The 27,672-nt window shown below is 32.4% G+C and overlaps 1 protein-coding gene and 1 long non-coding RNA gene across 4 annotated transcripts; one reads left to right on the top strand and one right to left on the bottom strand.

The window, feature by feature from the left end:
• Window positions 1-6,464: 6,464 nt before the first annotated feature.
• On the top strand, window positions 6,465-12,346 carry LOC122589463. Of its 2 annotated transcripts, XR_006322274.1 has the most exons (5): window positions 6,465-6,508; window positions 9,619-9,859; window positions 10,113-10,224; window positions 10,413-10,662; window positions 12,033-12,346. It is a non-coding gene; the product is annotated as an uncharacterized LOC122589463 (long non-coding RNA). The 2 variants fall into 2 exon arrangements; XR_006322273.1 differs by lacking the exon at window positions 6,465-6,508 and having other exon boundaries at window positions 9,612-9,859.
• Window positions 12,347-12,908: 562 nt separating this feature from the next.
• Window positions 12,909-24,666, bottom strand: LOC122586553 (protein ZINC INDUCED FACILITATOR-LIKE 1-like). Of its 2 annotated transcripts, XM_043758538.1 has the most exons (18): window positions 24,315-24,666; window positions 20,141-20,302; window positions 18,093-18,133; window positions 17,950-18,010; window positions 17,451-17,553; window positions 17,257-17,359; window positions 17,077-17,130; window positions 16,822-16,884; window positions 16,536-16,585; window positions 16,351-16,429; window positions 15,634-15,813; window positions 15,093-15,180; window positions 14,793-14,878; window positions 14,591-14,698; window positions 14,017-14,061; window positions 13,841-13,929; window positions 13,697-13,740; window positions 12,909-13,065 (listed from the first exon to the last, which is right to left on the bottom strand). In XM_043758538.1, exons 1-18 carry the CDS (start codon window positions 24,460-24,462, stop codon window positions 12,974-12,976), a joined length of 1,596 nt encoding a protein of 531 aa, XP_043614473.1. In that variant the 5' UTR covers window positions 24,463-24,666; the 3' UTR covers window positions 12,909-12,973. The 2 variants fall into 2 exon arrangements, with proteins under 2 accessions (XP_043614473.1, XP_043614474.1); XM_043758539.1 differs by lacking the exon at window positions 20,141-20,302 and having other exon boundaries at window positions 24,315-24,664.
• Window positions 24,667-27,672: the final 3,006 nt, after the last annotated feature.

Below are 27,672 nucleotides of genomic sequence, written 5' to 3'. Positions count from 1 at the left end.
CCCATGTGGGGCATTGTGATTATGAGGCCTAAGAACCTCCGGGGCCTAAGAATCCCGATAGATGTGATTGTTATGATTGTTTAGCTTATATGGATCCATATATGTGTGGTTAGTGTGCAAGGTGAGCATGTACATGTGGCATGATGGTGTCATAGGCTACATGTGAAAGTCCTTGCACTTCCCCCTCCTTCGTATTCGTAAATGTATGCAAGTATATTCACTAAGTCTTTGCTTATATTTTAGTTGTTTACCATTTTTATAGGTAGTTCCGGAAGAATGAACTAGTGTGATTGAATTGAAAGGGTTGATTAGAGCTTGAAGTTGGTGTTGCAAGACTTGAAGGTATTAGGTCATTCTTGGATGAATGACTAACTTTTGGTTTAGAGACCTAGAAATCCCCCTCCTCATGGCTCTTGGTACATTTTGATTTTATGGTCATACTTTTGTTATAATTATGTAAATGATCAGGTGTAAAGCTTTTAGAAAGTTTATGAAGTTGCATTTTGGACGAAAATGGTGTCAAAATGGGTAAATGACCCATATGATGGTGTTCATGGGATTTGAAATAAGTTGATGTTGTAATTATGTTAAAATGTGTCTATGTTGTTGTTGTCAATCTCTGGAATGTGTTTTTAGATATTTGTTTTGAAATTTGAAGGTTACAAGTTTGATCATGTGTTGAAATGGTTTTAGGGTTGCTGAACTGATGCTCACTGCGGCGCAGTGGCAACCCACGGCCAAAAATTTTTTTTTCCCACTGCGGCGCAGTGGGAGTGTGTCAAACCCACTGCGGCGCAGTGGGGCTTTTCCAGTCTCGAGCCCGAGATTTCCCACTACGGCGCAGTGGGGAGTGCTCAACCCACTGCGGCGCAATGGGGTATAAAAAAATGTGTCGTGTTTTCGATTATCGAGTCTAGTCCTTTCAAGTTGGTATCAGAGCCGAGGTTTAAGGGATTTAGGTATTCCCTCGTGTAGAGAGTGCCTAGACTTAAACCTTAGTTGAGACTCGACCTTAGGTGACCGAAATTTTATATAGGACCGAAAGATGCGTTTGATGATGCTAGTTTATCCACTTGCTAGTATTTAAAGCACAATAAAAAGCCGGCCTTATTGTGGTTGAAGTACTAACAATTTTATAAACTGACGGCATCAAATCTTAAGACGGTTTAGTATAAAGTTATAGGTTTTGACTTTTAGCTCGTACAGAGATAGGTTGTATATTTAAATCAGTTTGTTACTCTTATTATAGTTGGTCGATCATCATAATGACGAAAATGAGTACCATAGACAAAATGAAGAAGAAGAGCCTGTGTTTGATGAGGATAGCATGGATATATCGGATCAAATAAGGAGAGCGTTAGAAAAGTACACTCCTGTTTTACTCAAAAGGTTGAACGCAACGATGGAAGGGGCTATGAATAACCATATAGCTCAAATGATCAAAGAAGAGGTTGCAATTAACGTGCAACGGTAATTTGAGAAGCGTGATGCCAAAGATAAAGGCAAGAAGAATGAGGTGGAGGTGAAGGGAGAAAGAAATTACAAGAAGAGATTCGCTTTTCGAGACTTTGAAGTGTGCCACCCACCGGAGTATCACGGTGATCGTGATCCCATCGTTTGTACTCGGTGGATATCAGAGATCGAAGGGGCATTCCGTACTAGTCAGTCCCTCACATTTGAAAGTGGTATTCGCAGTTGGGATGTTAAGGAATAGCAGAAAGAGGTGGTGGGATGGATTGTTGGCAATAAAGAAGGGGACTTGGATAATATTGAATGACCCAAGTTCAAAACTTTGTTCTTTAGGGAGTTCCGGTCGGAGGCCGAAGTTACTAAGTTGAGAAGTGAATTCCTCAACGATTGTCAAGGCAATATGAGCTTAAATGAATTCCGAGCTCAATTTTTGAACAAAGCACAACCTTGTCAGGAATTTCTAGAAAATGATCAATTGCTTAAAGAGCAATTCTATTTGAAGTTGAGGAAGAATTTACGAGAGAAGATTAACCTATGCCAAATGGAGTCTTTTTCCATGTTGGCGGATGTGGCTAGGGATCATGAGATTGAGTTGTCAAGGGTGGATGAAGGTGAATTGAAGAGGAAGCACGAAGAAACGAACTCTCCTAACAAGCGGCCTAGACAAGAGGGTAGTTCTGATAATCATTCTAATAGGAGGAATGTTCCTTTTTGCCGTCAATGCAAGAAGAATCATTCGGGGGTATGTAGGGCGGCGAAGAAGGGTTGCTATACATGCGGAAAACCGAGACACACAAGTCAGGAATGTAAGTCGAAACCGCATAAACCAGTTATATGTTTTAAGTGCTATGAAGAGGGGCATATGAAAAGCTCATGCCCTAAGTTGACCGAAGAAAAAAGACTTGAAGAGAGAAGGAGGGAGGCGGAGAGAAAGAATGCCCAAGCTTATGGGAATCAACGGGGGAGATCGTTCCAACTAACGGTGGAACAAGCTAGGAATGCGGATGATGTCGTTACAGGTACATTTCTTGTATATAATGTGCCTATGCGAATTCTCTTTGATTCAGGGGCGAATAGATCATTTGTTGCAACTAGAGTAATTCATGTTATTCCCGTGTCTCAGTCATGTCTATAAAATACTTTGCAAGTGGAGGTTGGTAATGGTAGGATAGAATTAGTGAAGGATGTGTATAAAGGGTGTGCAAAGGCCTTTATATTGCAAAGTGTAAAAAATGCAAAGACTAGTTATTGTGTTGTGCAAAGGCCTCTATTTATAGGCAAAGGTTGACATTGGGAATGTCAACTTTTCCGTACAAATATGGTTGGGAGCATTTAAGGATGTGTGAACTTTTCCTTGAAAATGCTATATAAAGTATGTCAGAGTACATACTTTATCCAACCTGCTTTGTACTTTATACTAACATAATATCTATTATCCGGGTAATAGTACATAAAGCAATAAAGGCAATTTTCTCGTAATCAGTGTAAAGCTTTGTAAGTGTTTTACACTGATGCTCTCCAGTCTTGATCTGGTTAGATGGCCACTGGGCTTCGCTGCCATGGCCAGTCTCTTTCTTCCATTTGATGTCTTCGACTTCAACTGGACCGTTTTCAGGTTTGGTCAGATCTTCAACTGGAGGAAGTCACCAGTTGCATAAACTGTACGATGCAGCTTGACTTCTCATATTTTTGGACAAATCTTAATGTCTCCAGATGCAACTGGAGACTGGCCAGTTTTGCTAAAACTGGATCTAACAAGTTCTGGCCGTGGGTTTCCACTGCGCCGCAGTGGACAAAACCTCCTCCACTACGCCGCAGTGGCCCATAGTTCAGAAACATCAAAGTTTGTCCACTTTAAGATTAAACCAAAACCTTCAAACCTCAAACCAAATAATAGGCAAATTACTTTCCAGAATTGAAAGCAAGGGAGTTAACCTGTAAACAATCATATTGTCAAATTCGTTGTTCCACGATCAACTACACAACCATATGGGTCGATTACCCATTTTGACATTTTACAACCAAACAAACCATCTTTATCAACTCCAAAAAACATGAACATGACCATTTACAAAACATACCAAAACATGACAATTAACAACCAAAATGTACCATGAGCCAAAGTCAAGAGGGACAACTAGGTTTCTAACCAAAAAAAGCTATTCTTCCAAGAATAGCCAAAATACCTTCCAAGTATCTACAATTACTAGCAACTTCAATATCTATTCTTCAAGACAAGCAAACCTAGTTCCTTCTTCCGGAACTACTTATAATCAAAGGGTAAACATCTGAAAGGTAAGCGAATGCTTAGTGAATATGCTTGCATATAATCATATAAACGAAGGAGGGCAATGCTCAAGAGACTGTTGCATATGGACTATGACACTGTCGTGTCATATCCATAATACTCACCCTTGGGCTAGGCATTACATGGATCCATATAAGCAAATGATTACAATAACAATCAATATAAATCCATCCTTGATTGCCATCGATATTTCGTCCAATGCTCCACATGAGCCACGACCACCAATTAGGCTTGTAATCAAACTTAACCACAAAGGTGGGACTTAACGCCAAATCAATTACCACCAATAGACACACTCGACATCGAATGGTAATTGACCCAACGATTATACCAAGATAGCTTTCAACCTATCATATATCATAATGCATACATAAGAAGATCTTCACTTTCCTAGCTATCTTAACATAGCTAAACAACCCTTTCACTAGCATTCTAACCTCTAACCCATTCCATTAAGTCATTGAGTTGCTTACTTAACAAACTTTTCATATAAATTCCAAGATTTCATCATCATCATCATTATTTCAATTACTAGTAAAATCACCATTTTTCATAGTTAGAGCTTTTCTACCAACATTCTCATTTAAATCAAAATTAACATAAGCAACTCAATAACTAACTCATAATATCCAATAACTTGGGGGAAATTCATACTTGGGCTCATCACTAGCAAAAACCCCCAATTCTTATTTTCAAGAACCCTAATTTCTAGTAAGGAAAGGAAATTAAGTTAGGGAGTAATTACCTCAAAGAATGCAAAACAAATTTAATACTTGAAATCACTAAGTTCTTCTTTCCCCTTTTCCCTTGATGAATTCGACTACCACCACAAGCAATTAACCCAAACCTTAACTTTTTAATCTTGAAAGATGGAATGATAAATTGTTCTTGATGATTATTATTATTGATTTTAGCTTTGGATTAAAGATTACAAATTTGATTTTTGATGGAATGCATGGTGAAAGGAGAATAAGGGTGGCAGTGGAATAAGGTGAGTCAATAAGCAAAATGGCTGGCATCCTTAGGTGATGCCACGCCCCATACCTCCTTTTGGGTAAAATTTACCCGCTATCCGCCAAAGTTCCAACTAAATTAACCCCCTTTTCAGAAACAAAATACTAGGAACTTATTTAATGTCAAAACTACAAAAAGGGTTAATTTATTACCTTAAAATTATCGGGGTGTTACATTACCTTTACACGCTTTTATCCGGATAATATTTTGTCCCTTGTTAAAAGTCTTGCATGCGTGTAAAGGTGGTTGATTAAAGTATGAAAGGTCACATCAATGTGACTTTATCGTTATACTTTAATCAATACATTTAAGGTATAAATATTATATCCTTAAATGTATGAAATTTTATTTGTACGACAAAAAGAATATTATATTATTCTTTTTGCCTATAAATACCAAGTCATTTCACTCGTCCAAATCACTTTTGCAATTTGGTGTGTTTGCCTAAATACTTTCGTTCTTAACAGTTATACTTCACAACTTTAAGTATTTCGATCAAGGAGTTTATTTAGCAAATATAGATCACTTGTAGTTCATAGGGTTGTTTAGATACTTACTTTGTAATATCTTGGTTCCGCAACAACCTTGTATTTTATTTAACATCAATAAATAAAATACACTTGAAAATTACATTTGTGTTCCACCATTTACATACTTGTTTACTTATTTATTGTTTAAGTCATTATTGCTTTATTTATATACTTGCATTTGTATTATAAGCAATACTAGTCCAATCTAGTGCATACTTGACCTTGTTATTCTACACTTGTGGGTTAAACCATCGAGTGAGGGACTTCACACCCCTTATTAGGATTTTTGGATAAAAATGTTACCTTTTTATGTATTTTTCCCTAAATTTAATTATTAATTATTATTTAAATTTTTGTATTTTTCATATATTTATTCTCTGCTTGTAACAAACGACGGAATCTATTCTCTTTCCAAATACTTATTCTCTTTCCCACTGTATTCATTCTCTATTATATTTCTATTCTCTTTGATTCACTCCTACCATACACCCCCTAAAGTAAAAGACCCCTTTTTATTTTAGGTAATTCTGTCTTTAAGTTACCAGAATTGCCCTTGACATTTTTTGCTTTTTTATACTACTATATAAAAATTATAATCTCATGTCGAAAGTTTAGAAAAATGTGATATGCGAATTGACCAAAATACCCTTGATGAATTAAATCACAACCCTTAATATTAAATTACACTATTAGTCCATTATATTATAAAATATCTTTACTAACCTTCTTTAAATCAAATACTTTTACCTATACCAATTGATGCCGCCACCACCATCACCATCACCATCTGTCGCCGCATCACACCGCCGTCATTACCGACTCGCCGCCGCGTTGTGTCAGTACCATGCTCGATTATACGTAATTGATTGTATTAAGCTATGTTTCCATATAATTGTGAAGTACCAAGTGTAATACTATCAAATTTTTGTAATCAAATTTTATTTCACAAGAATCTGATGTTTGTTAAAGCAGGTTTGTTTCTTATAGATTATTATTATTTTTTTGATTTATTTTTCATTGATATAGAATTTTATGGGATGTGTTGATTATATTATATTGATTAAAATTGCTGTTAAATTTGTATAGTTGATATAAAAAGGGTACTTAGATAAGATTGTTGTTTTAAGATATAAATATTGATAGAAAGATATTCCATTCAACCCGGTTCGTCTCTACAACTTTGAAGGTAATGCGCACCAAATGTTTGATAAATTGTCTTATTGTGTTTTCTTTTTTAACTTCTGGATATACTTTATCATGTTTATGGTCTTTTGATTCACTCAACTTTTTGAAAATTCTTGATATATTTGATATTTATATAATTAATAGTCTCAAGAATCATTTTTTCTTTCCTTTTTATATCTATGTTTACGTCTTTACTTTTTGTGTAAAGGGGTTCTCATTATTCATGTATCATTTTCTAATTCAGTCATGTTTTGGAGTCATGTTTTTGAAGAAAACTGTAACTTGAATTTTTCTCACCTGTTTACACGATACCGAGTACTCTTTTCGGATTTAGATAACAATATAAACAAATCATGAAATTTGACTTAAAGAATGTGTTTAGAGCATTCGTAGACATAGAAAGGGTTTTACATTAGAGAAACGAACCTACTAGATATGGCATTTGATTTGTTTGGATTGAGGGAGTGGGTATTCCATATATATTTGGCCCACCAGATTGTAAAATCAGTTGACCAGACGGTGCATAGCTATGCAAGGGTGCATAATTATGACCATTTTGAGTAGCTTGACTTATTTGATTGTATGGAAATCCTTGTGTCTTAACTGTGCTCGGTACCCTTTACATGTTTAGATGTCGTTGACCCGCCCGCATGCGGCTTGTAATTACCCTATCAGAAAGGAAATAACTTTTTGTTTAAGGAAAGAATTTCATTTGTGTTTTTACACAATGCTAAACTGGAATTGATATGTAACATGTTTTGTGTTTCAAGGTTAGTAGCAGCAAATTTAGAGCACTATTAACCTGTGGGTGGACATACTTTGGGCAATAGGCTCCATACTTTCATACCTGCACAAATCATATAACTACATGTACACATTAAGACTTGCATAAAACTCAAATAATACAACTTGGGTTTGCAAATTCTTAAAGAAAAACAATGCATTCGTACCATTGTAAACTAGATCTATACCCGGTCGTTGATCGGGTTAGAGACAATATATATAAATCGATCACAAGTGATTATTCGTGCACACGTGATCAAGAATCCAAATCTCCACATAATTGTATAACGGATGATAATCCATGCTCCACACAATTATAAACATCAAAATTACACATAAGTTATTCATAAAACAATTAAAAAACAATTTTCATGTAAAGAACAATCATCGGTTGGGCTTAATTTGAAAAGTTCTCAAAGGTTCTCTCAAAAAAAGGGTTCTCAAAATAACTTTTCACTATATATGGATAATATATATATATAGTTAGGACTTAGGAGTACACAAAACATGTTGAACTTTATATACAAAACTAAAATAAATTAGAAAAAGTGTAAATATCCAATTTTTATTAGTAAAACGTAACATATACCCGATAGGATAACGACGGGTTGAATTTTGTTTCATTGTCGGGTGTCGGGTCTTGCACGGCTCTGGCCGGGTTTTGACCCATGCTCATGCCTAACAACGCTATCGCCACCGCAGCCTTCCGTTATGACGCCACCGCTGCGACCCATTACCAATGCCGCATTGCATGGGTGCCCCGTTAGTATAATAATAACAATGCATATATGACTTAAAATATTTTTACTTTTGATTTGAAATTATATGTTTAAAACCTCATTTTATGAATCTTTCTTTCTTTCTATATGTCTCTACCGGAAATCCCACACGACAAAACTTATTCACACTTGACACAAAGATTTTTAGATGAAAAGTACTTTAAGCTTTTTTGAATTCTTTCCTTTTTATAGGTTCTTCAAATCTAACACCATTTTAATTTCATTAGCTATGTATAATATTTAAATTTAAATTGAAAACAGTAAATACATGTCATAATTAGAAAATGTATATATATATATAACATTAAAAAGTTACCATGTTTAACAAAAGACTGACTTTTAATTTTAAGGGCTAGGATTGTTTTGTGTATTATTTTAAATGACCTAGATCAAAACTTGAATTTAGTAAAATGGTGTTGATATGTTGAGTATGATGATAACAAATACAACGTTGATAATAGATCGACCCATTAACTCATTTGATCCAACAACCTACAACCCATTTAATTTAATCTTAAACTTAAGAGTAAACCTCACTTTTTACACAATGGATGACCAAATAAAAAAAGTTTATATATGTATCACACATTCGACCGGCAAACCCACATTACTCAAAACAATCCATTTGATCCAAAACCAGCCAATTTGACATGTCAACGAAAAATAACTCATTGGCCTAAAACAACTCATTTGACGTGTCAACTCATGTATTAATTGGGTCGAACATATATCATAAATCGCTCAACATATTTAAAAACTAAAAAAAAAAATAAACACAAAAATGTATTCATTCCGTTCCTCTCATGAGGGTCTTGGGCTTGGGAGATCCAAGTTCTAGTCCTGACTCCTAAGTAGGCAAGATTTACTCTCATTAATCGTCGTGTTGTTTGACGAATTAATAGGCGGTTTTTCTCACTATGTGGTTCCCGGAATAAAACTTAATCTGTATTTTTTATAATAAATAAAAAGTTAAAAGTTAAAGTAACATATAAGTATGTACACGAACTTTAAAAAAAATGCTTTAAATTTAGACATCATGACTATCTTGTTCAGTTAATAAAATTACCCTTAAAATATGGGTGTAGATTAATAAAAAGTAATATGCATGGGCTTTTAATTAGTTCTTCTCTATATTAATTAAATAGTATATAAAAAGTAAGTGTTTCATCTTACATTGATTAGTCTATCAATTAATTAAATTAGATTATGCATGAGAGTTTTTGTAAACTCCATATTGTATATGTTATAATTTTAGAAACACATTACGTTCTTAGACTCCTACCCATTTTACTTCTATGTTAGTTGTAGACTTTTATGAAGTATTAATTGTAGTTTGACTTTTAATTTTAAGGGTTAAGATTGTTTTGTTTATGAATTTTAATGGTCTAGATCAATAGTTAAAATTATTTTTTTCTCTTAGTTGTGGTGGCCATATACATATATAATATTACTATTCATAAAATCTTATCCTTTAAATAATTTAGTATGCGTCAAATATGGTACACATGTAGAGGTTATAATGACTAAAGTCGATATTTATAAAATGCAGGGCGGTGGGGCTCTATGATTTTGGGGATCGTCAAGATACATTTTGTCTCTATGTTTGTATACCTCACCCAGGTAACCAAAGTCGATATTCATGAAATGCAGGGCGACTGAGTTTTGTATCTTTTTCAGAAAGTGACGACATTAAGTGCTACCCAGTCGTCTTTTATTTTTCATTGCTATGCTATAAGCTTTATTGAAAAGCTACACATCGTTATCAAATTCATGTGGGAGACATTCAAGAGGTGTGTTGTCTAATATTGTGTTACTCACTTAAGACTGTATCTTTCGTATTTTATAGGTAGATGTGAGTCGAATCTGGTTATCTAAAAATGGTTCTGCTCTTAACGATATCTGTATTTTAATAAGGAATCCTAAATCAGATTAATATGCAATTAACTTGAAGAATTGAATATATATTCTCAGTTTCTTTTGGTTCATGATCTAATTTCTAGAAAGGAGATAGTTAACTAATGGAAGTATTGATGTCCTGCGCAGCCTGAAGGTTGTAAGACGAGTTGAGAAAGATATGCAGAACATCATGAATGGTTGAACAACTCAAAATTATGGTATCTTGCCACATGGTGCAAGCTGCTAAATTTTCCAAATGGTATGCCTATTATCTTCACTATTACTTTAAGTTTTAACGGGTTAGTACGATGTTACATTCACCAGGTTGATCCATAACTTTATAAGCTTATTTATTTGGCCCGTTTAAGATTGACAACAACTCCAATCGACCGTTGATGTAACCGGCTAAAGCTTCTAACGCTAATATCAACTTCATTTAATTGGAAGGTCTTGTGGGTTCCTTCGCAAGTCGCAACTAAATCTGTTCTTCCATGATGATGATTCAGACAATGACAATGATGATGAAGATCTTGAAATTGACAGTGTAGCTACTGAATACAAGAGTTCAATCGACATACATGCTGGAAAGGGAAAGGATGATTTAGATGGAAAGGCTAAAAGTGGATACTAATAAGGTTAGATGTCTTAGCTTAAGTGAACACAATCTTGAGAAGGCAGCACAAACTCATATTGTCAGGTATTAGATACTTTGTCAATCATTGTTGGTACATACATGATACTAGGAGCATTTCGATGTATAGTAACTTCTAAATTTTTATGATTTAAGGAACTATATGATTCAAGTAATACATTCTTTAGTGGTAGAAACTGAAAATTTATTGGTAAGCAAGTAAAAGAACCATGAATCTGTGTTCTATTAAAGTATATTTTCATGTTATGTTGTTACCGTTAGATATGACTGGGGTATGTATAGGGATGCCTTAGGAAAGCCAGAGGTGGTTAAAATAGTTGTGTGTTGGGAATTGGATGTGTTAAAACGTGTAACTTCAACTTTGAGTCTTTTAAATTCTACGATTAAATATTGTGCTAAAGACAATTAAAAATCTCTCCACAAAAAGCAATTTAGGTCATCTCAACCTGACCCGCTTTAACCCATAAACTTTACACCTATTTTTACAAGAACCCCTTTGACCTATATCCTGCCTGGGCCATTTTGCTACCTTTAGATTATCTATGTGTTGTTGTGTTGTGCTTTTTCTATTGTGTTATAATATAATTTCTTTTTTATAGTAAAGTTTAAATCAACAAAAACAGGTTTGTCGAGATTAAAAATGGCTAGATGAATTTGACTAGAGTTTGTTACTGATATAATATGAATTCGATATGCAATGGCCAGGGAAAACCCATGACTGCAAGTATTCACACTTCACAGTGATGTCTGACCCGACCGAGTATTATAGCATAATCCTTCATTTGCCCATTTTGCCACCTTTTACTTTAGTTTAATCTCGGTGGTTCTAAATTGAGTAAGCCTGTATTCTATCAGGTTATTTTAATCTTGGTGTTTCAACTTTATAATTTAGCTAAATGCTAAGAAATAGAGTATGTGCAATTAATAAATCATCGGTCTCATTCTAAGTATATGTAGTATCTTTTAGAGTATGTGCAATTACAATAAAACTGAAAGTTGTGTTTCTTTTGTTAATCAGTGGGTAAATCGTGTTTGGTACATTGGTGTGTTATGGGACAATAAGGATTATGTAAATGATAATAGTCCAAAGTTATTTTTTTTTCTTTCTCTTTTTACTAATTCATGTAATGATTTTGTGTTGTATAAATTTTATGTGAGTCTCAACAGAATGTAATGATTTTGTTTTGTATAAATTTTTATGTGAGTCTCAACAAAAGTTTTTGTTTATATAACGGTATTGATCGTTTTTTTTTCTAGATTGATTTATGCATATTGGTTAGCTTGTGCTATCATATTTTACCAATTGTTATTTATGTTTTAGTGTTTCTTTGAATTTGAAGATATTCAAGTTGAGTTTGTTTAAAGCTTTAAATGAGGTTATATTCATGAAAACATCTACAACAAATCTTGTGCAGGTGATGGAGGAACAGCTGAAAATGCAGTCTCATGTTTGTGGCTATAGACTTTGGGACCTAGCTTACGCCTTTCTATGTAAAAGTCAGATTATTTCCGTATCGACAAATGCATTAAACAAAGTTGTAGCAACAGACTTTGTGTCTTCAATTTAGCTTCCAAAGGTCTCCTGCTCAGTCCTCATGAGCATTAGTAGTGATGCTCATCTTTATTTTTATTTTGTTTATGCAGTTGTATTTATTCTCACGTATAAAGTTGTCAACTGTGTACAAGACACCACTTGAGACATTTGTGAATAGTTGATGATTTTTACCCATGTGTTGTGTAAATTTACACTTATTAAATTTTATTTTGTTAGAGTTATATGAGTTGCCTCATGTCCCACATCATTAAGAGTTATGTCACTAATTTAACCGGAGAAATCTAATTGGTTTTAGAAGTCGTATCAAACATAAAAGAAATTCAAGTGATAAGTTGCTTAGATAATAAGTTATTCTTACTTTGCTATGATTTTTAACTCAAAATAACGATTTATTTAAGGTTGTACGCGCGATGTGCAGGTCTAGACACTAGTTCTATATATATATATATATATAATAGATAATGCCTAGTTGTAAGACTGATTGATAACTATGACAAACTAACTTATTCAATTAATAAAATAAATAATACCGTCTACAACTATAAATCATTTGGTTCCGAGAGTGTTATACTATAAATCATTACAACTTTTAATCATATGAAAGCAGCATGGGGATCAATAAGAAGCCAAAGTAACACATGCATCGATCAATACAAAACTAGAGGCCTTTTTTATCATTACGATATCAACCTATATCATGTCTGCGACTAGAGTATGGACGCATACAATCGTCACATTCACAAAGAATAGGATTTTTAATGAGAATGAATTCGGGTTCAAGCGTGATAATTGTACTGTCTTCTAGTAATGGTTTGAGATCAAAAAGGGCTTGAACGTAAGTAGTACACCAATTCCCTCTATTACATTTAAGAAGAAGAATATCATTTGATCACCTGTGATAAAATAACAAGTAAATCGAATTAGATGCAATACAAGTTAAAGTGGCTTATAGACTTTGCAATCACGATGAATTATCGTTTTATAGTGTGAGACACGGCTTCTTTAGTTGTCCCCTTATTTTATGCTAAAACGCTTTATTCAGTAAAAGACTAATTTATAAGGCTTTATCAGGTTGGGTCATGTACATTTTCCAAAGATGGGCTTCTAGGATGATAGTCCAAAAAAAAAAAAAAAACAATTGTATCCTTACATGGCATAAGCGGGGTAAGTAGAGGTGGAATGTAGAAAATCTTAACTCTACCTCTACCAAAGATAGAATTAGACTATTTTCTATGATGGTAGTGCTTGATATAAAGTGAACAAATACACTTCAAGCAAATAGATATCTCTGAAAAACTGACTAAAAATTATTCATCATACCTCATTCGACATTTATTCCTTAATTTATTCATATTTGACGTCTTAGATTAGGTTGTTTAATGAAAGTAGTATATAAATCCAAGATGTGTTAGATATGTTACAAAGATTTAACAGGTAACACCAGTCCATAAAAAGGCACTCTTATGATATGCAAGCACAGAAAGAAGAGTGAAGAAACAAAAAAGAAACGAACAAGCCACATACCTGGAAGAAAGGCTGCATTCTGTCTCTTTTGGGACCAAGACAATCTACAAAAAGAAAAAATATTGAAATGGGATTGACGATATGACTGTAATCTTTGTTAGCTGATGCCACCAAAAAAATGGTATTTAAGAAATGATTACTCACAGCGCTCCTCCACATGCTGGACCGATTGCTTTGCATATTGACTGCAAAGTCATGGATATACCATTCGCCGCACCTCTTTGGTGTTGTTCCTGGTAGTGATTTACGTTAATTTATATCTGGACAATGGTAAGAAAAAGTAAAGAAAGACCTTAGAAAAGGGAAGCAAAATATATTACCACAGCTTTATTTTGTAACATGAACGTCCCTGTTATGATGGAAACCTGTAAATAAAAATTTGAAATATTGGGTTATGTAATGTGAAGATGACTTAGAACTCTGTTCGAAAATTGAATACTCGGACCATGATTTTGTAATATCGATTCATTCGATTAGACAAAAATTTTGGTAATGAAATGGTATTGCTGGAATCAGTTTGTAGTGATGGCTACTATGAATGGGAACATGATGGACAGGTTGGGATACCATGTTAAAATAGGTAAACTTTTCAGAGTAGGTCAAAAGGATCGGGTAACATTTCTGTTTGTCCATTTTTCTATATAGATATTAGGGCTCCAAGCACTTGACTATACTTTGTTACTAGTGTCTTTGATTCGTAAATGTTCAGTTTCACCCATTATCAGTGAAATATAACTCAAAACGACTCGTTTTCACATATATGGGTTGAACTTACCATTGCATAGTAACAAAAGTGAGTGCCTTATGTGTTTCTTGAGTATAACTCGTGTGTCTATCTCAAACTAAGCATATCAGAATTTAATCAAAAAAATTACATGGAGTAGACAACATTACCGATAGAACATTCTTCACGATTGATACACAATTTAATGTAATAGTAAGTATGACGCCGGATAGCAGGGCTATGTATGGATATGACGTGAGCAGAGGTATGGACAAGATCTACACAAATACTAGTTATGTTAACCTGAGAAAAACAATCAAGTTATCTCATACTTATTTTCTTATCTATTAGTTGGATGCGGTAAGTGCTTACTCCCCCAACGCGAGTCACCATGATGGGGCCAAAAAATCTCTCTGCAACTGGATATAATGTGGTCTGGAAAAGGAGAAGTCCCACCCCTACAAGAAGAATTTAGAGAAAAATGATTATGAAGAGAAGTTTCATAAGACTGTTTATATAGCATTTAAGTTTCCGCTATATGTTTAACATGTGTAGGGCTAAAATAAAATAAATAACCTTTAATTTGTAACCATAAAATTACAACAAATAATTGCATATGTTAATTACTATATAGTCTAATGGCATTAAAGATAGCTTCAAAGAGTTTCTCACCTGTGATAGACAGAACTGTGCCAACATCTTCAGTTGAATAGCTCAGGCCTCCTAAATTCTTGGGACTTACGGCCCACAATGAAAAGATCTATAATCGGTAAAGAAAATTACATTATTATGAGTTGGAATAGGGTAAACTTCTGTTAATGCTAAAAGATGGTAAAACATACGAATATACTAATCATCTATAGCTAGTTATTAGTTTTTCTAGTGATTCTCAAATTGACAATATACTTAAAGTGTAGTGTTATCATGTGTCACAATCATATGAGTAGTATGATTTGTAGAACACAGTTTAAATGGGTCATAAGTACAAAAATTTGACGCACTAATCATCTATAGGAAGTATAAAATTTGGAAAAAAATTGTTCTGGGTCAACCCACCTGATCTGTTTTTACCTATTTACAAACTTGCCCATTTGGACCTGTAACTCAACCCACCCAATTTAGCAACTACTTATTATGTATAATAACTTATTTCTTGCATCAGTGGATTTTATCAATTAAAACGTTGTTTTATGTAATTAGGAATCAGAATTACCTCAGTGTAAGCCATGTCATGAAGTGAAAAAACGCAATAGACAATGATAGAAGACATTAATGGCCAGTTCTTGAGGAGACTCATTATACTAGAATCATTCTTTTCATCTGTCTTATCCACCACATCGGGAACAAAAGAAGCAGACTCTAACTCATTTTTCTTATGAAAGTGTAATGTTTCCTGCAGTTTGAGATGATGAATTAAGAGAAAATTCATGTTATTCAAGATAAAATATAAGAAAGACAATATTAATATTTGTTTCATCTTTTCACTTAGGATCTAGAATTCACTTTCCAAGGGAGTTGGAACTCTAATCAAAATGAGTATCATATAATAAATGCGTTGGTAAACATATGTGCCCAAAATTACAAATAAGAATGCATAATAAACTAGTTAAAAATGTCAAAAACAATGTTCAAGTCTTTCATACTCCAGTGTTTCATATATTATATTTCAAACTTATGCCATTAATTTTCAGGTTTCGTTTAGACCCATATCTACGCATGCATAAGCTCATATTCGGATACTTATGTTTTTACCAAACAATGTGATGTTTTATACTCGATATTATCTTGTTGGATTAAAGATATTCCTGTAACTTTTGAAACTTTCTAATAATCGGTTCAGAATTTATCGTAATATTTACTGTAACATATAATGTTATGATTTAGCCTAAACGGTGCATCAAGAAGATGGGAACTCAATAAGAAACTCTACCGGAAGCCATATTGCGCCGCCAATGGTCACAAAAAGTGCAAAAATGGAGATGCAAAGGCAAGGCAATAAGTATGGAAATCTGCATAACAATAACAAAAATACTTGCAGATATTAACATCACCGTTGTGGGGGGAAAAACATCACTTTTAAGAATCGAGAAGTTAATGAAGGATGGGTAAAATTACCTCCCAAATAAAGAATCAGGTGTTACTAGACCAGGAAACTTCTCTGCAGGCTTAAATCAAATCAAACATACACATATTAAAAAGATAATATAGCAATATAGTATAAGATCTGATAGCATTTGAACTTTTTGCATGATTCTTGATATAAAGATTGCAACTCCTTATAACCAAAGTAGTAAATTAGAAATATACTTTATAATCAATTATTAAGATATTATATGCATAGCCTGTATATGTTAAGGGTGTATGGCCTCTCAATATATAAGTAACAAGTGAGTATATCAACCTGTGCAAGGTAACCTCCCAATGCCGGCCCAACGATCAGTCCTATACCCCATGATGTACTAATCTGAAAAATAAAAATACTGGTTGATATATATCCAGGTGAAAGATCAATGCCACAATGTAAACGAGTTACTATGGCGATTAATCCTAAAATTGATGGGAAAGAGTAGATGCTGATTTGGTTATTTTATAACTTTTAGGAACTCTTGCCCTTGAAATGAAAAGTTAAAGAAAAAAAATGGAGCCAAATGCTTACAGCAGATAATCCTAAAGCTTGATGTTCTTCCCGGAAAAGTTCACATGCATATGCCTGCTTATAGCAATGGTTGGGAACAATCAAATACTATAATAGCAGGAAAGGTATAAAAGGGCTGGATCAACAAATCACATAATCCTATCGACATGAAAGTACAATAAGATATAAGAAACAGAATACCTTTATTGGTCCAAGTAGCCCGTTCAAAAATCCAAGAAGAAACCTTGTAAGGATAGCCATCCAATAGTTGACACTAAAACCGAACAGTGTGTTGAAAATAACCCTGAAGAAGATTACAGTGACAAACTTTATAAGAACAAATACAATCAGCAAATACAGTAGTAGAAAAATACGTAAGGCAAGTGGTTACGAACACTGTTGTAGTGCCTATAATAATAACTGGTTTTCGACCATATCGATCAGCAACAACTCCCCAAAAGACGGATGTCAGCGCCCTCCCAACCATATATGCAGATCCTTCATAAGATTAGAGTTAACATATGGTTACGAACTTTTAGTAAAGGTGATAAATTATCATAAATAAAACAATGTGATTATTTATGGAGCATAAAGGTGACCTTTTCGACCTAATTATGCAATTATGCCTGAATCACTGAATGAGCCAATTCATGCTACAAATAATTTCTAGCATTTCAAATGTGTAGCTGGAAATTTATTTCTAGCATGTCAAATGGGTAAAAAAGGACAGCAAGTCAAATGGTTCGAACTCACCTTAAGAATTATAATAAATATAACATATTCAAACTAATAATGTTTTGGGTCAACCAAACCCGATCGTGACAAAAAAAAAAAGAGCTTGATTTGACAATTTACCAACTCTTAAATTAAATACAAAGGGGAACATTTGCTCACCAACAAAACCTGCATAGTAACTGATGTCCTCCTCTTTATCCGCGATATTGAAATCCCTTATCTACAAGGGTAATCAAGATAATGAATTTTGGACATATAATGAAATCTGAAACAAAGGGGTAAACCCAGCAGGGGAAACTTACCATGAAATAAAGAAATGGAAATAGAGACGATATTGGCAGTGCTGAAACAAAAATGAATGTTAGACATGAACATCAATACTTTGTTACATATAGAATGTATTAAAATGTGTAGCAAGAGTTCTAGCAGTAACGCGAATCAAACTGTTACTTGATTATACTCCAAGTTTATGAAATTCATTTGTCAAACACATTTGTCGTTAAATACTAGTCTTTCCCACAAAAAACTGGATTCAACACACAAGCCAACTTCTTCAAGTCTAAAATACATGATATGTCAAGCAAGGCAGGTAATTCCTACCTTTGAGTTCAAATATAGAAGAAAGATATAGGAAGTTATGTCCGTGGGTAATCATAAATCACCATAAACTTAGTATACTCTACAACACAGTTTTTCACTAGATAAATCAGTTGCAACATTTGGTTAGGTACAGTTGAAATGTTCCTACTGATTCTTACTCTCTTAAGGGCTGAATCATAACAACTATGGCAAACAAGAGTTTCTTCCTTACCCACACAAAGCACGAAAATCCAGATATAACACAATTTCTTTTTCGGTAACCAGCTGGTTTGCAGCTCTAGATACTGATCTTTGTTACACTTACACCCACATCAACCTTTATAATCAAATACTCGTATCTATGGTTTTCTTTTCATAGGATTCTCATGGAGTTTCAGAAATCTTTGAAAAAAAGGGTCGGGGTAATTGATGTAATTATGTTGTAAAGCCTAAAGGTAACTCATTTTTGTGTTTATAACACATACAAAACGAGGTGTTTTGCAAGTAAGGTTAAGAATATAAATTACTAGTGGTGAAAAACACAACTTATTCACCAAACCGAACATATGAACCCTCCAACCTGTTTTACGATCTACAAATAATAGTTTCATTCTAATAGCATGAGGTGTGGCCTCGACGTCAAGAGATACTGCTGTACATTGGTTGGTGATCCACGCAGGCCATATCATTTGGCAAATGCTGGTATGCGTCTAACTAGTGTTTACGGTTAGTTAAGTAACAAGGAAATGATAAACATAGCCCAAGATGTTATTTCAAAGTTAACTACCATATTAATCTGTAAATATAGGACGTGGTTATGTTTAATGTGCAAATGATTTATACATGCATGTGATAACACATTAAACCTGGCCCCCTAATAACGCATCCAGGTTTAACTTAGGTTGGGGGTTCAAACCTTGACCGGGACCTCATGGGGCCCTTCAATTCCTAGAATGGGGTGGTACAAGCATTTAGGTTTGGGGTATCCAAGCGCTGTCTTTGTTCACGCGCGGGCGTATAAAGTCACCTTTCGCCATTGGGTTACCCTATGCGTTGTCCATTAAAATTAAAAATAAAAACTAATAAATATTGGTCAAAGGCTAGATAGAACAATAAGTCAATAACAAAGTGAACAATAATGTGTGGGGCATTAATGTGATATGACGCTTTCGACATAGTGAACAATAAGTCAATAACAAGAGAGACTTCTCAATAAGTAATTGATACTCTATAGAATACTTGTCTGCATATATAGCAGGTCACTTGTAACACCAAAAATAAGCAGCATGGTTGGATTAGTGGTAAACACCCTTGTCTCTGGAGACAGAGATCATGGGTTCTATCCTCATCTCATGCAAAGGTTGGAGGGCCTTTTCTACCATTTAGGTAGAAACTGGAAGCAGCCTCTCTACTTAGGTAGAGGTAAGGTCTGTCTACATCTTAACCTCCCCCATACACCGTCGAGGTATTGGGGCTCAAAACCCGCGGAAGACGGCACTGAGCAGTTACTTACTTACTTTTACTTGTAACACCAAAATTTGCTTATTCGATCTCCTGAGTTTTTGTGGCCATCCAAAATTAGAAAATGTGGCAATTAGTATTAAATTCGGTACGTAGATGATACCGACCAAAGTACTAACTTGTGTTACCGATTCTAACATTTACAAGGACATTAAGACAGACTAATTTAACTAAGTAACGATAAAGGCTGGACGATTAAGTTTGGTCTAATAAAAGAAATCAAAACCAAGAGTACGCCATGCGAGCTTACCAACAGAGAGTCCTATAAACCATATAAATAACACTTCCTTTAATGGCACACCGGTTTGTGCCTCTTTTGTTTGATCTACATGACACCCTGGACAATTTTCATAATACTCTTCCTTCAAAAGTGGCTTTGTAAACTCATTCCCATTCGTTATTATATCAGTGCCTGGGTGATCGCAACTACTCATTATTATATATCACCAACACCCAACAATTATTCGAATCAAACCCACTTCTAAATATCACAATTGACTCTTAAACAAGCACAATATTAGTTTTTATTATGTAGCTAAAAAATAAAGAATGAAAAGGAAGAAAACACTTTATGAGATTATGACAAATCAAATTACAGATGTTACTTATTGTTATATATGATTTTGTTTTTATTGTATAATCTTGCAGTTTGATATTGATTGAATTAATATAATGGGTTTGGAGGATTCATTTTCCTTAACATAATTATGGCGATTCACGAATTTTATATATGTCTATATCATTATCACAACATGACAAATAGGAGGGTATCATTTGGTCCAAAGTAATTTGCCTTTAATGTTTCATTCGTCGCCTTTATTTCAAAAACATTCTCAGTATATACTGAGATAGTGAGATGTACGTATTGTTGTAAACAATTCGAGAGCTATATATTCTCGAGCTACTCTAGTTCGACTCATTAATCTATGTCAATTTAATCTAATATTTTCTCTTTTATATACTGTAATACTTAATTATTATTATTTACAAAATCTTAATCTCTTTTCATGGAAAATTATAGCAGTTAAACTCTTACGAATCACGAGTCGAGTTGACTTACAACAAAAACGAGTTGATTCGTTCGATGACTCGTTTTTGTCCAGACTCTTACGAGTCACTATGTGACTTGGACCTAGTTTGATATATTATGGTGATAAATTTATATATTATATTTATTGCTACGTTTGTGTGTTATCTATGTAGTACGATACGAGATTCGCCTTAACCACTTGGTCTTAGTTCAAGTGGCCTGTTGGGGCACTCTTTGGGGAACCGACGAAGAGGATGTTGTCTTGGAGACTGATGATCGAATTTTGATTCTCTTTGGTTGTGTGAGCATACATGTTATCACTCTTGTTCTACAAAAGTGCGCAGGTTTCAGCTTACAACATAATGCTTACCTTGGATGTTACTACTAGGGTTCGAACTATTAACATTTAACAAGGGGTAGTTGCTAGAAAAACATTAAGACGATAAACAAGGGGTTGATCGGTGATCGGGTAAGCTACCTAAAGGGCTTCGCCCTTAGCCCTCGTGACTCTGTTATAGACTGACAGACTTTGCATGTAGCTTACTGGATACGCCATTTAAAAAAATTAAAATATTTTTATTTTTTGAAATGGTTTACTTCAAAAAAGAATGGAAAAAATTTATTAAAATAAATTTTAAAAAAACCAAAAATAAGCATTCATTAATTCTTCACTTTAATTTATGTTATCTTCTAATTCTACCTTATATAGGATTGGATAAAAATCATATGAGAAAGTTGGGTTAAAAAAAAGGGGGTACATGTGGTGGATTTATTTTATTTTTTTCTTCATTTTTTATTTACAATTTTTTAAAATTATTTTTAGTAAAAATCCATTTTTTTAAAAAATAGCTAAGAATAGTATGTTGGAAATTATATTGGCTCGTATACAACTTCATTACTTTATGACTATTTTAATTTTTATACGTAACCTCCAAATTAAATTTCGACAAATTCAGCTACATACGTACACCACTTTCCATATCTTCATTATTTACCTTTTTTCGAAAAGTATCTTCATTATTTAATTACCTAACAATTGTTTTTCTCCAAACATATAAAATTTACTGAGCCTGTTGGAGCAGGAATTTATTGTTATTTAGTATTATAAAAATGGGCATACCGATCAATTATTAAAGGCCCCAATGGTACTAGAGAGCCGTAGTCATTAGGGATGTGTAAATATGATCGTGATATGAACATACGAGTACAATGTTAGGTGGTGGTTAAATACTTGCATCAATCAATTATCACAAACACACCACTTCTATTTCTCCACAAAAAAGTAGTTAGTATATATATATATAGTAATTGTTACGTGATTCATATCGTTATATGATTCCACAATTCAAATTTTAATTAACACATGTCGATCATGTGTCGTGTATAGCGAAAACCATGTCGAGAGCATGCTCATACGTTGTTGTCTATTTCTGATTTAAAACCCATATATCCAGCTGAAATATGGGTATGAACTTCTCCGTCAAGAACAATGTAGATTGATTCGTATTATAATCGTTTTTAACTTATTTTTAAGGTATACGCTAAGGAAAATGATTTATATTCCTAAAAAATTAACCTAAAAGTCCTCCAAGTATCTTTAGATAGTGACATATGGATACCACTAATTTTCTTTCCTAATCTCACCCCTGATTTTCTAACAAATATTTTTAGATGGTGACATGTTGATATCACTAATTCTCTTTCCTAATCTCACATTGATTTTCCACATTTTCCAATCTTACTAATTAAAAGGATTTTTATTTAACCAATTAAAAAGATTAATTATTACCCATCAAATATCATAATAAGTGCAGGATGTTACTTCCGTGGCTCAAATATTTAACATGACCCCCTTGCAATAAAATAAATAAATAATAATAATAATAAAATAGTACAGTAGTAGTAATAATAATAATATAATGATAACAATTTCCAAAACTCTATAGAAGTAATAATCGAAATCTTCTTTTAAAATACTAAAATACAATTGTTGGAATAATTTATTGACCAATCATATCTTTCGATTTCTTAAAATTTACTTTTATTTTAATATTAATTTATATTTTTTTTTCATCATAAATTTATATTTTTTGATCAATAATTTTAAAATAATAAATAAAGAATAATTATTAAAAGATAGATAGGTTTACACATTTTGTCAATTGAAAATATATTATATCAATATTTCACGTCAATAAAAATACATTAAATTATCATCAATATTTAAGTTGTTCTAGACTTTTGTGATAATCAAATTATTTAAGCATTTATCCGTTATTTTCTTTAAAAAAAAAAAAAAAAAGCCTTTTAAAAATAATAAAAGCTAGCTTCCTCTCGCATTAAAAGTACTCTCTTTTATAATTGTTATTTATGTAACGTTATGTTCATCGCTAACGAGTAACATGCAACTGTGACGTTCAACGTATAACAAATTAAATTGATATTAAAGACACAAATATATTCAAATTTATGTACCAGACAAATGTTTGAGTGATGGGTTACAATGGGTTATATATAGAGTCGTGAAGATATTTTAAAGCTTAAGTATAGCAAAAGATATATTTTACGATTATTAAATTAACTATTTAAACTAAAAAGAAAAAATATAGATATAAATACAGATACAGATGAATGTGTATCCAAGTCCGATATTATTATCCAATTTCAATAAACATTAAAGCAACATACGCAACATTTTCCGTTTTGCAAACGTAGAATTTCTCTGCGAACATATTTTTCACGTCACCAGGGACGGCCACCTAAAATGTTGACTTTAATTGTCCGGTTGACTTAAAAAAAAGCTTTTAAGACTAAAAACTGAAATGTAATATTTGTTTTATACACTCTTGTACTATGCATTGATAGGTCACATGGGAAACGAAAGATAGCCACTATTCATCCACAACAATGCTTATAAAACTCCTTTTTTCTACTATTATTGTTATATATTAAGTTAGTTTCTTGTTCGATCGACCTCTTAAACCTCTCAATCCAAGCTAAGTCATTAACGTTACACCATGTATATATCTAAGACATATATAGAACTTTCTAGTTGTCAAACAAAAATATTCAGGTAGTAATTAATAGTAATCGACTACGTATACTAATACATGGGTGGATTTCTGTATAATAATTAATTCACATGTATTTTAAAACACATACATACAATATTACTCGTATATATATACGTAATGGAAAATGATTAATCAACCTAATTGGTGTGTCTAAAGATATACCTAAAACCTTAGGAATTTGATATGTGGAATGCACTAATTTTCTTTCCTAATCTTGCCCCCTGATTTTTTCACATGTCATCATCTTACAATTAGTTACAACTTTAGACATATCAATTAGGTTGATTTATCATTATCCATACGTAATACAGCAAACTTACCAACACATAAGACGACGACCCATATAATAAAGAGCTGCTTGATGGGTAACCCGGTCTGTGCTTGCTTTTGACGATCTACTTTACAACCGGGGCAATTCTCATGTTCTTCCAAAAGCTTTTCTTTTAGTTCCTCGTTGTTGCTCATCATTATATATGTATATATATGGCGTAGCTAGCTAGCTAGCTAACTTTCCAAGTTATGATCCTGCCAAATATGAATGAATGTGATCGATATCAAATGGAGTTTTTTCTCCTCCTTTCTCCTATCTATAGAGACGAGAGTTAGAAAACGAGTTGGATGGATCGAGGAGGAGGAGGAGTAGAAATTGAGTTTTGCAACAAGACAAAAAAACCTTCAAAGTTCATCGAATCAAATCAATCAAATACCGTAATATATAGCTACATAGGTAATTAATTACCATAATGATCCATCAAATATTGCCACATATTCAACTTCTGTCCTTCTGAGTCAATAGGACCAATAACAATAATATTTAATTTCATCAAATTCATCCATATGATATAACTTAATGAAGTAGTTACAAAATATATTTGATACCATCAAAACCATTTGAAAGGTTATAAATGATTAAAAATTAAATCGAATATAAAACAATTATGGTTTTAATTTGGGTAAGATTTATTTTTATGTATATTTTGATTATATATTCATTTTTTAATATTGATTGCAATATATGTATTCAAAGTGATATTTTTCATGTATGTATATGTCCACCGAGTGAGACTGGTTCTATAGATAAAGACGATACTTTACACTCCTAAAACTACTTTTTCCCTCTGTCTTTGTTTTAGTTTTCTTATTCTTTTTGTTTTTCATCCTAAATACTAGCATTTTACCAACGCAATACGACGACAGCGGTGATTGGTAGCGGTGGTGGCGTGACAGGTAGTGGCGGTGTTGTTTAGTATTTTAAAAATAACTAATCAAAAAGGAGTAGTGTAGTTATTTTAGGAGTTGGTGAGTTTATGTTGTGAATTATTTTATTAAGGCTATTATATGGGTTTTAAATGAATAAAAAGAAACAAAAAATTAATTAAATTCATTAAGGGTAGATGGTCATTTTGCATGGGAACATTTTTATGAGAGGTGTTGAAAAATATTATAAAAAAGAGTATGGTAATTTTTATAAAGTAGTAGAAATTATTAAAAATTTACTTGAAACTAATTCTATATTAATTTATTATGACAAAAGCATTATGAATATTGTTTTTGAAATAAATTTTATAAAACACATATTTGAATGTCACTTATTCATTAATCAGTGATACGTAAACTGTACTTATGTTTCTACCTAATGTGAAAATATTAAATATCTTTGAAAAGAAAATATGTGTTATAGGCATATGTATATGTTACCAAAGTCAACTATTTTAATTTTGTAATTTGAGAGGATCAACATATATTAAGAGCATGATACAAAGTTATCATAGTTTCTCTCTTAAATTTTTCTTTACAATATATTAACATCTGTACTTATTTTTTTCAAAAATACATATTAAAAAAATATTATAATTAAAAGAAAATAAAAAGAGATATAGAAAATACATATGAGAAAGATATAAAATAAATATTGAATAAAATAAGTCTTATTTAAATAGGTTGAAGAATAAATAACAAAAACTTTTAATTTCAATGTTAAAAGAAAATTCGACTTTTATTCCAAGTAGTTAATAAACCTGGGTTCAACCCGAACATATTAATTAAAATTTTTAAATCATAAAATATGTTAAAAAACATATGTAATGTTTGTTACTGATATATAATAATTACTTGATACAAAACTAATAATTCAACTAACACAATAAACACAATCATAATATTTAAAACAAGAATAACTATTGAGTTAAATAAATAAATACAGTCAAGCCCATCTAATGGATGGGTAGTCTCAAAATATATTAATCAAAACTAAAAAATTAGAATTTAAGTATATTAAATCCATACGACCAAATATCACAATTTAATCTATACGAAAACTAAAGAAGGAAACATATGAAAATTAACTCCATATAAATATTGATTTCAGTTTACCATTTTTTTTCAACTTTGGTTAAATAAAAAATTTGTAGTTTGTTACAATTAAACTTACTACAAACACAAACAACAATATTAGACTAAACAATTTAGAGTTAACATAAACAAAAAGAGAAAACAAAAAGTGTACAGTATATAATTTGAAAAATACATACCAATTCATTAACAAAGACCATCTCGAATGTTTTGATTTTCTTCAGGTTGTTCCACTATTTCGTTCCACTCCGAAACAGTCTATACATGCACAACATGAAGTCGTAGATGTAATAATTCAAAAAATAATTAAAAAAATAGAGATAAAATAATTTTAGTTGTATTATTCATCTTTTAGTTATATTATTCATCTTTTAGTTGTATTATGTACAACATGCACAACCTCTACTTTTATTTGTATTATTCATCTTTTAGTTATATTATAAATAAAATAATTTTTTTTTTTTAATAATTAATTAATATTTTTATTCAATATATAAAGGACTATCTTTATAGTCTTCATAATATAATTATATGACATCATAATTCAATAAAAATCTTTTTAAAATAAAATATAGAGACTTGCCACATCAAAAATTTTCTTAAAATATTTGTAGAAAACAATCTTGTTTTATTAAAAAACAATCTTGTTTTATTAATAATAGAGATGAGTCGAAAAAATAAAATATATATTTTTTTAAATAAGTTTGTCCCCTCCGTGTTTCTCATAAATGCGTAGCAGTGATTTAGATTGGAGGAAAGTTCAGAAGAAATAATATAATATATAAGAGCTATGTCGACCACAAATGCAAAATGTATTAATTAGGGGAATTAATAATGGTACCATAAATCTACTACTATGCATTATATATTTGTATTGTCTGTTATATCATATATACTTGTATTGTCTGTTATATCAATTGTACAGTATGGTGTATTAATAAAAAATATGTGGTACAAATATGTGTTCCCATTAATTAGGTTCATTGTCAAGTTCTTTTAATGTCTTTTTATTTTCCGCTTAAAATTTCGTGTCGCGATTTGACAGCACGTTATCTTAATTGGGTCCGCATTAGATAACTCACTCGAAATAAAAATATCTATTTCAAATACTTAATGGGGATAAACCCCCTACTAATCTGTCCGAAGGCACGACAGTTAATAGGGGTAAATCCTTGCCCCCTCAAACTTGAACATAGGCATACCAAAGTCAAGCCTTTATAAAAAGGACTTAAATCCTATGTCCTTCCTAAGACTTGAACACAAGACCTCATGCAAAGGGGGGGGGGGGATGGTTTTTCAACCATTGAGATAAAGATCAAAGACTCT

This window comes from Erigeron canadensis, chromosome 2 (assembly GCF_010389155.1).
Source record: "Erigeron canadensis isolate Cc75 chromosome 2, C_canadensis_v1, whole genome shotgun sequence".
NCBI classification, from domain to species: domain Eukaryota; kingdom Viridiplantae; phylum Streptophyta; class Magnoliopsida; order Asterales; family Asteraceae; genus Erigeron; species Erigeron canadensis.
This window is presented reverse-complemented; position numbering and strand designations above follow the sequence as displayed.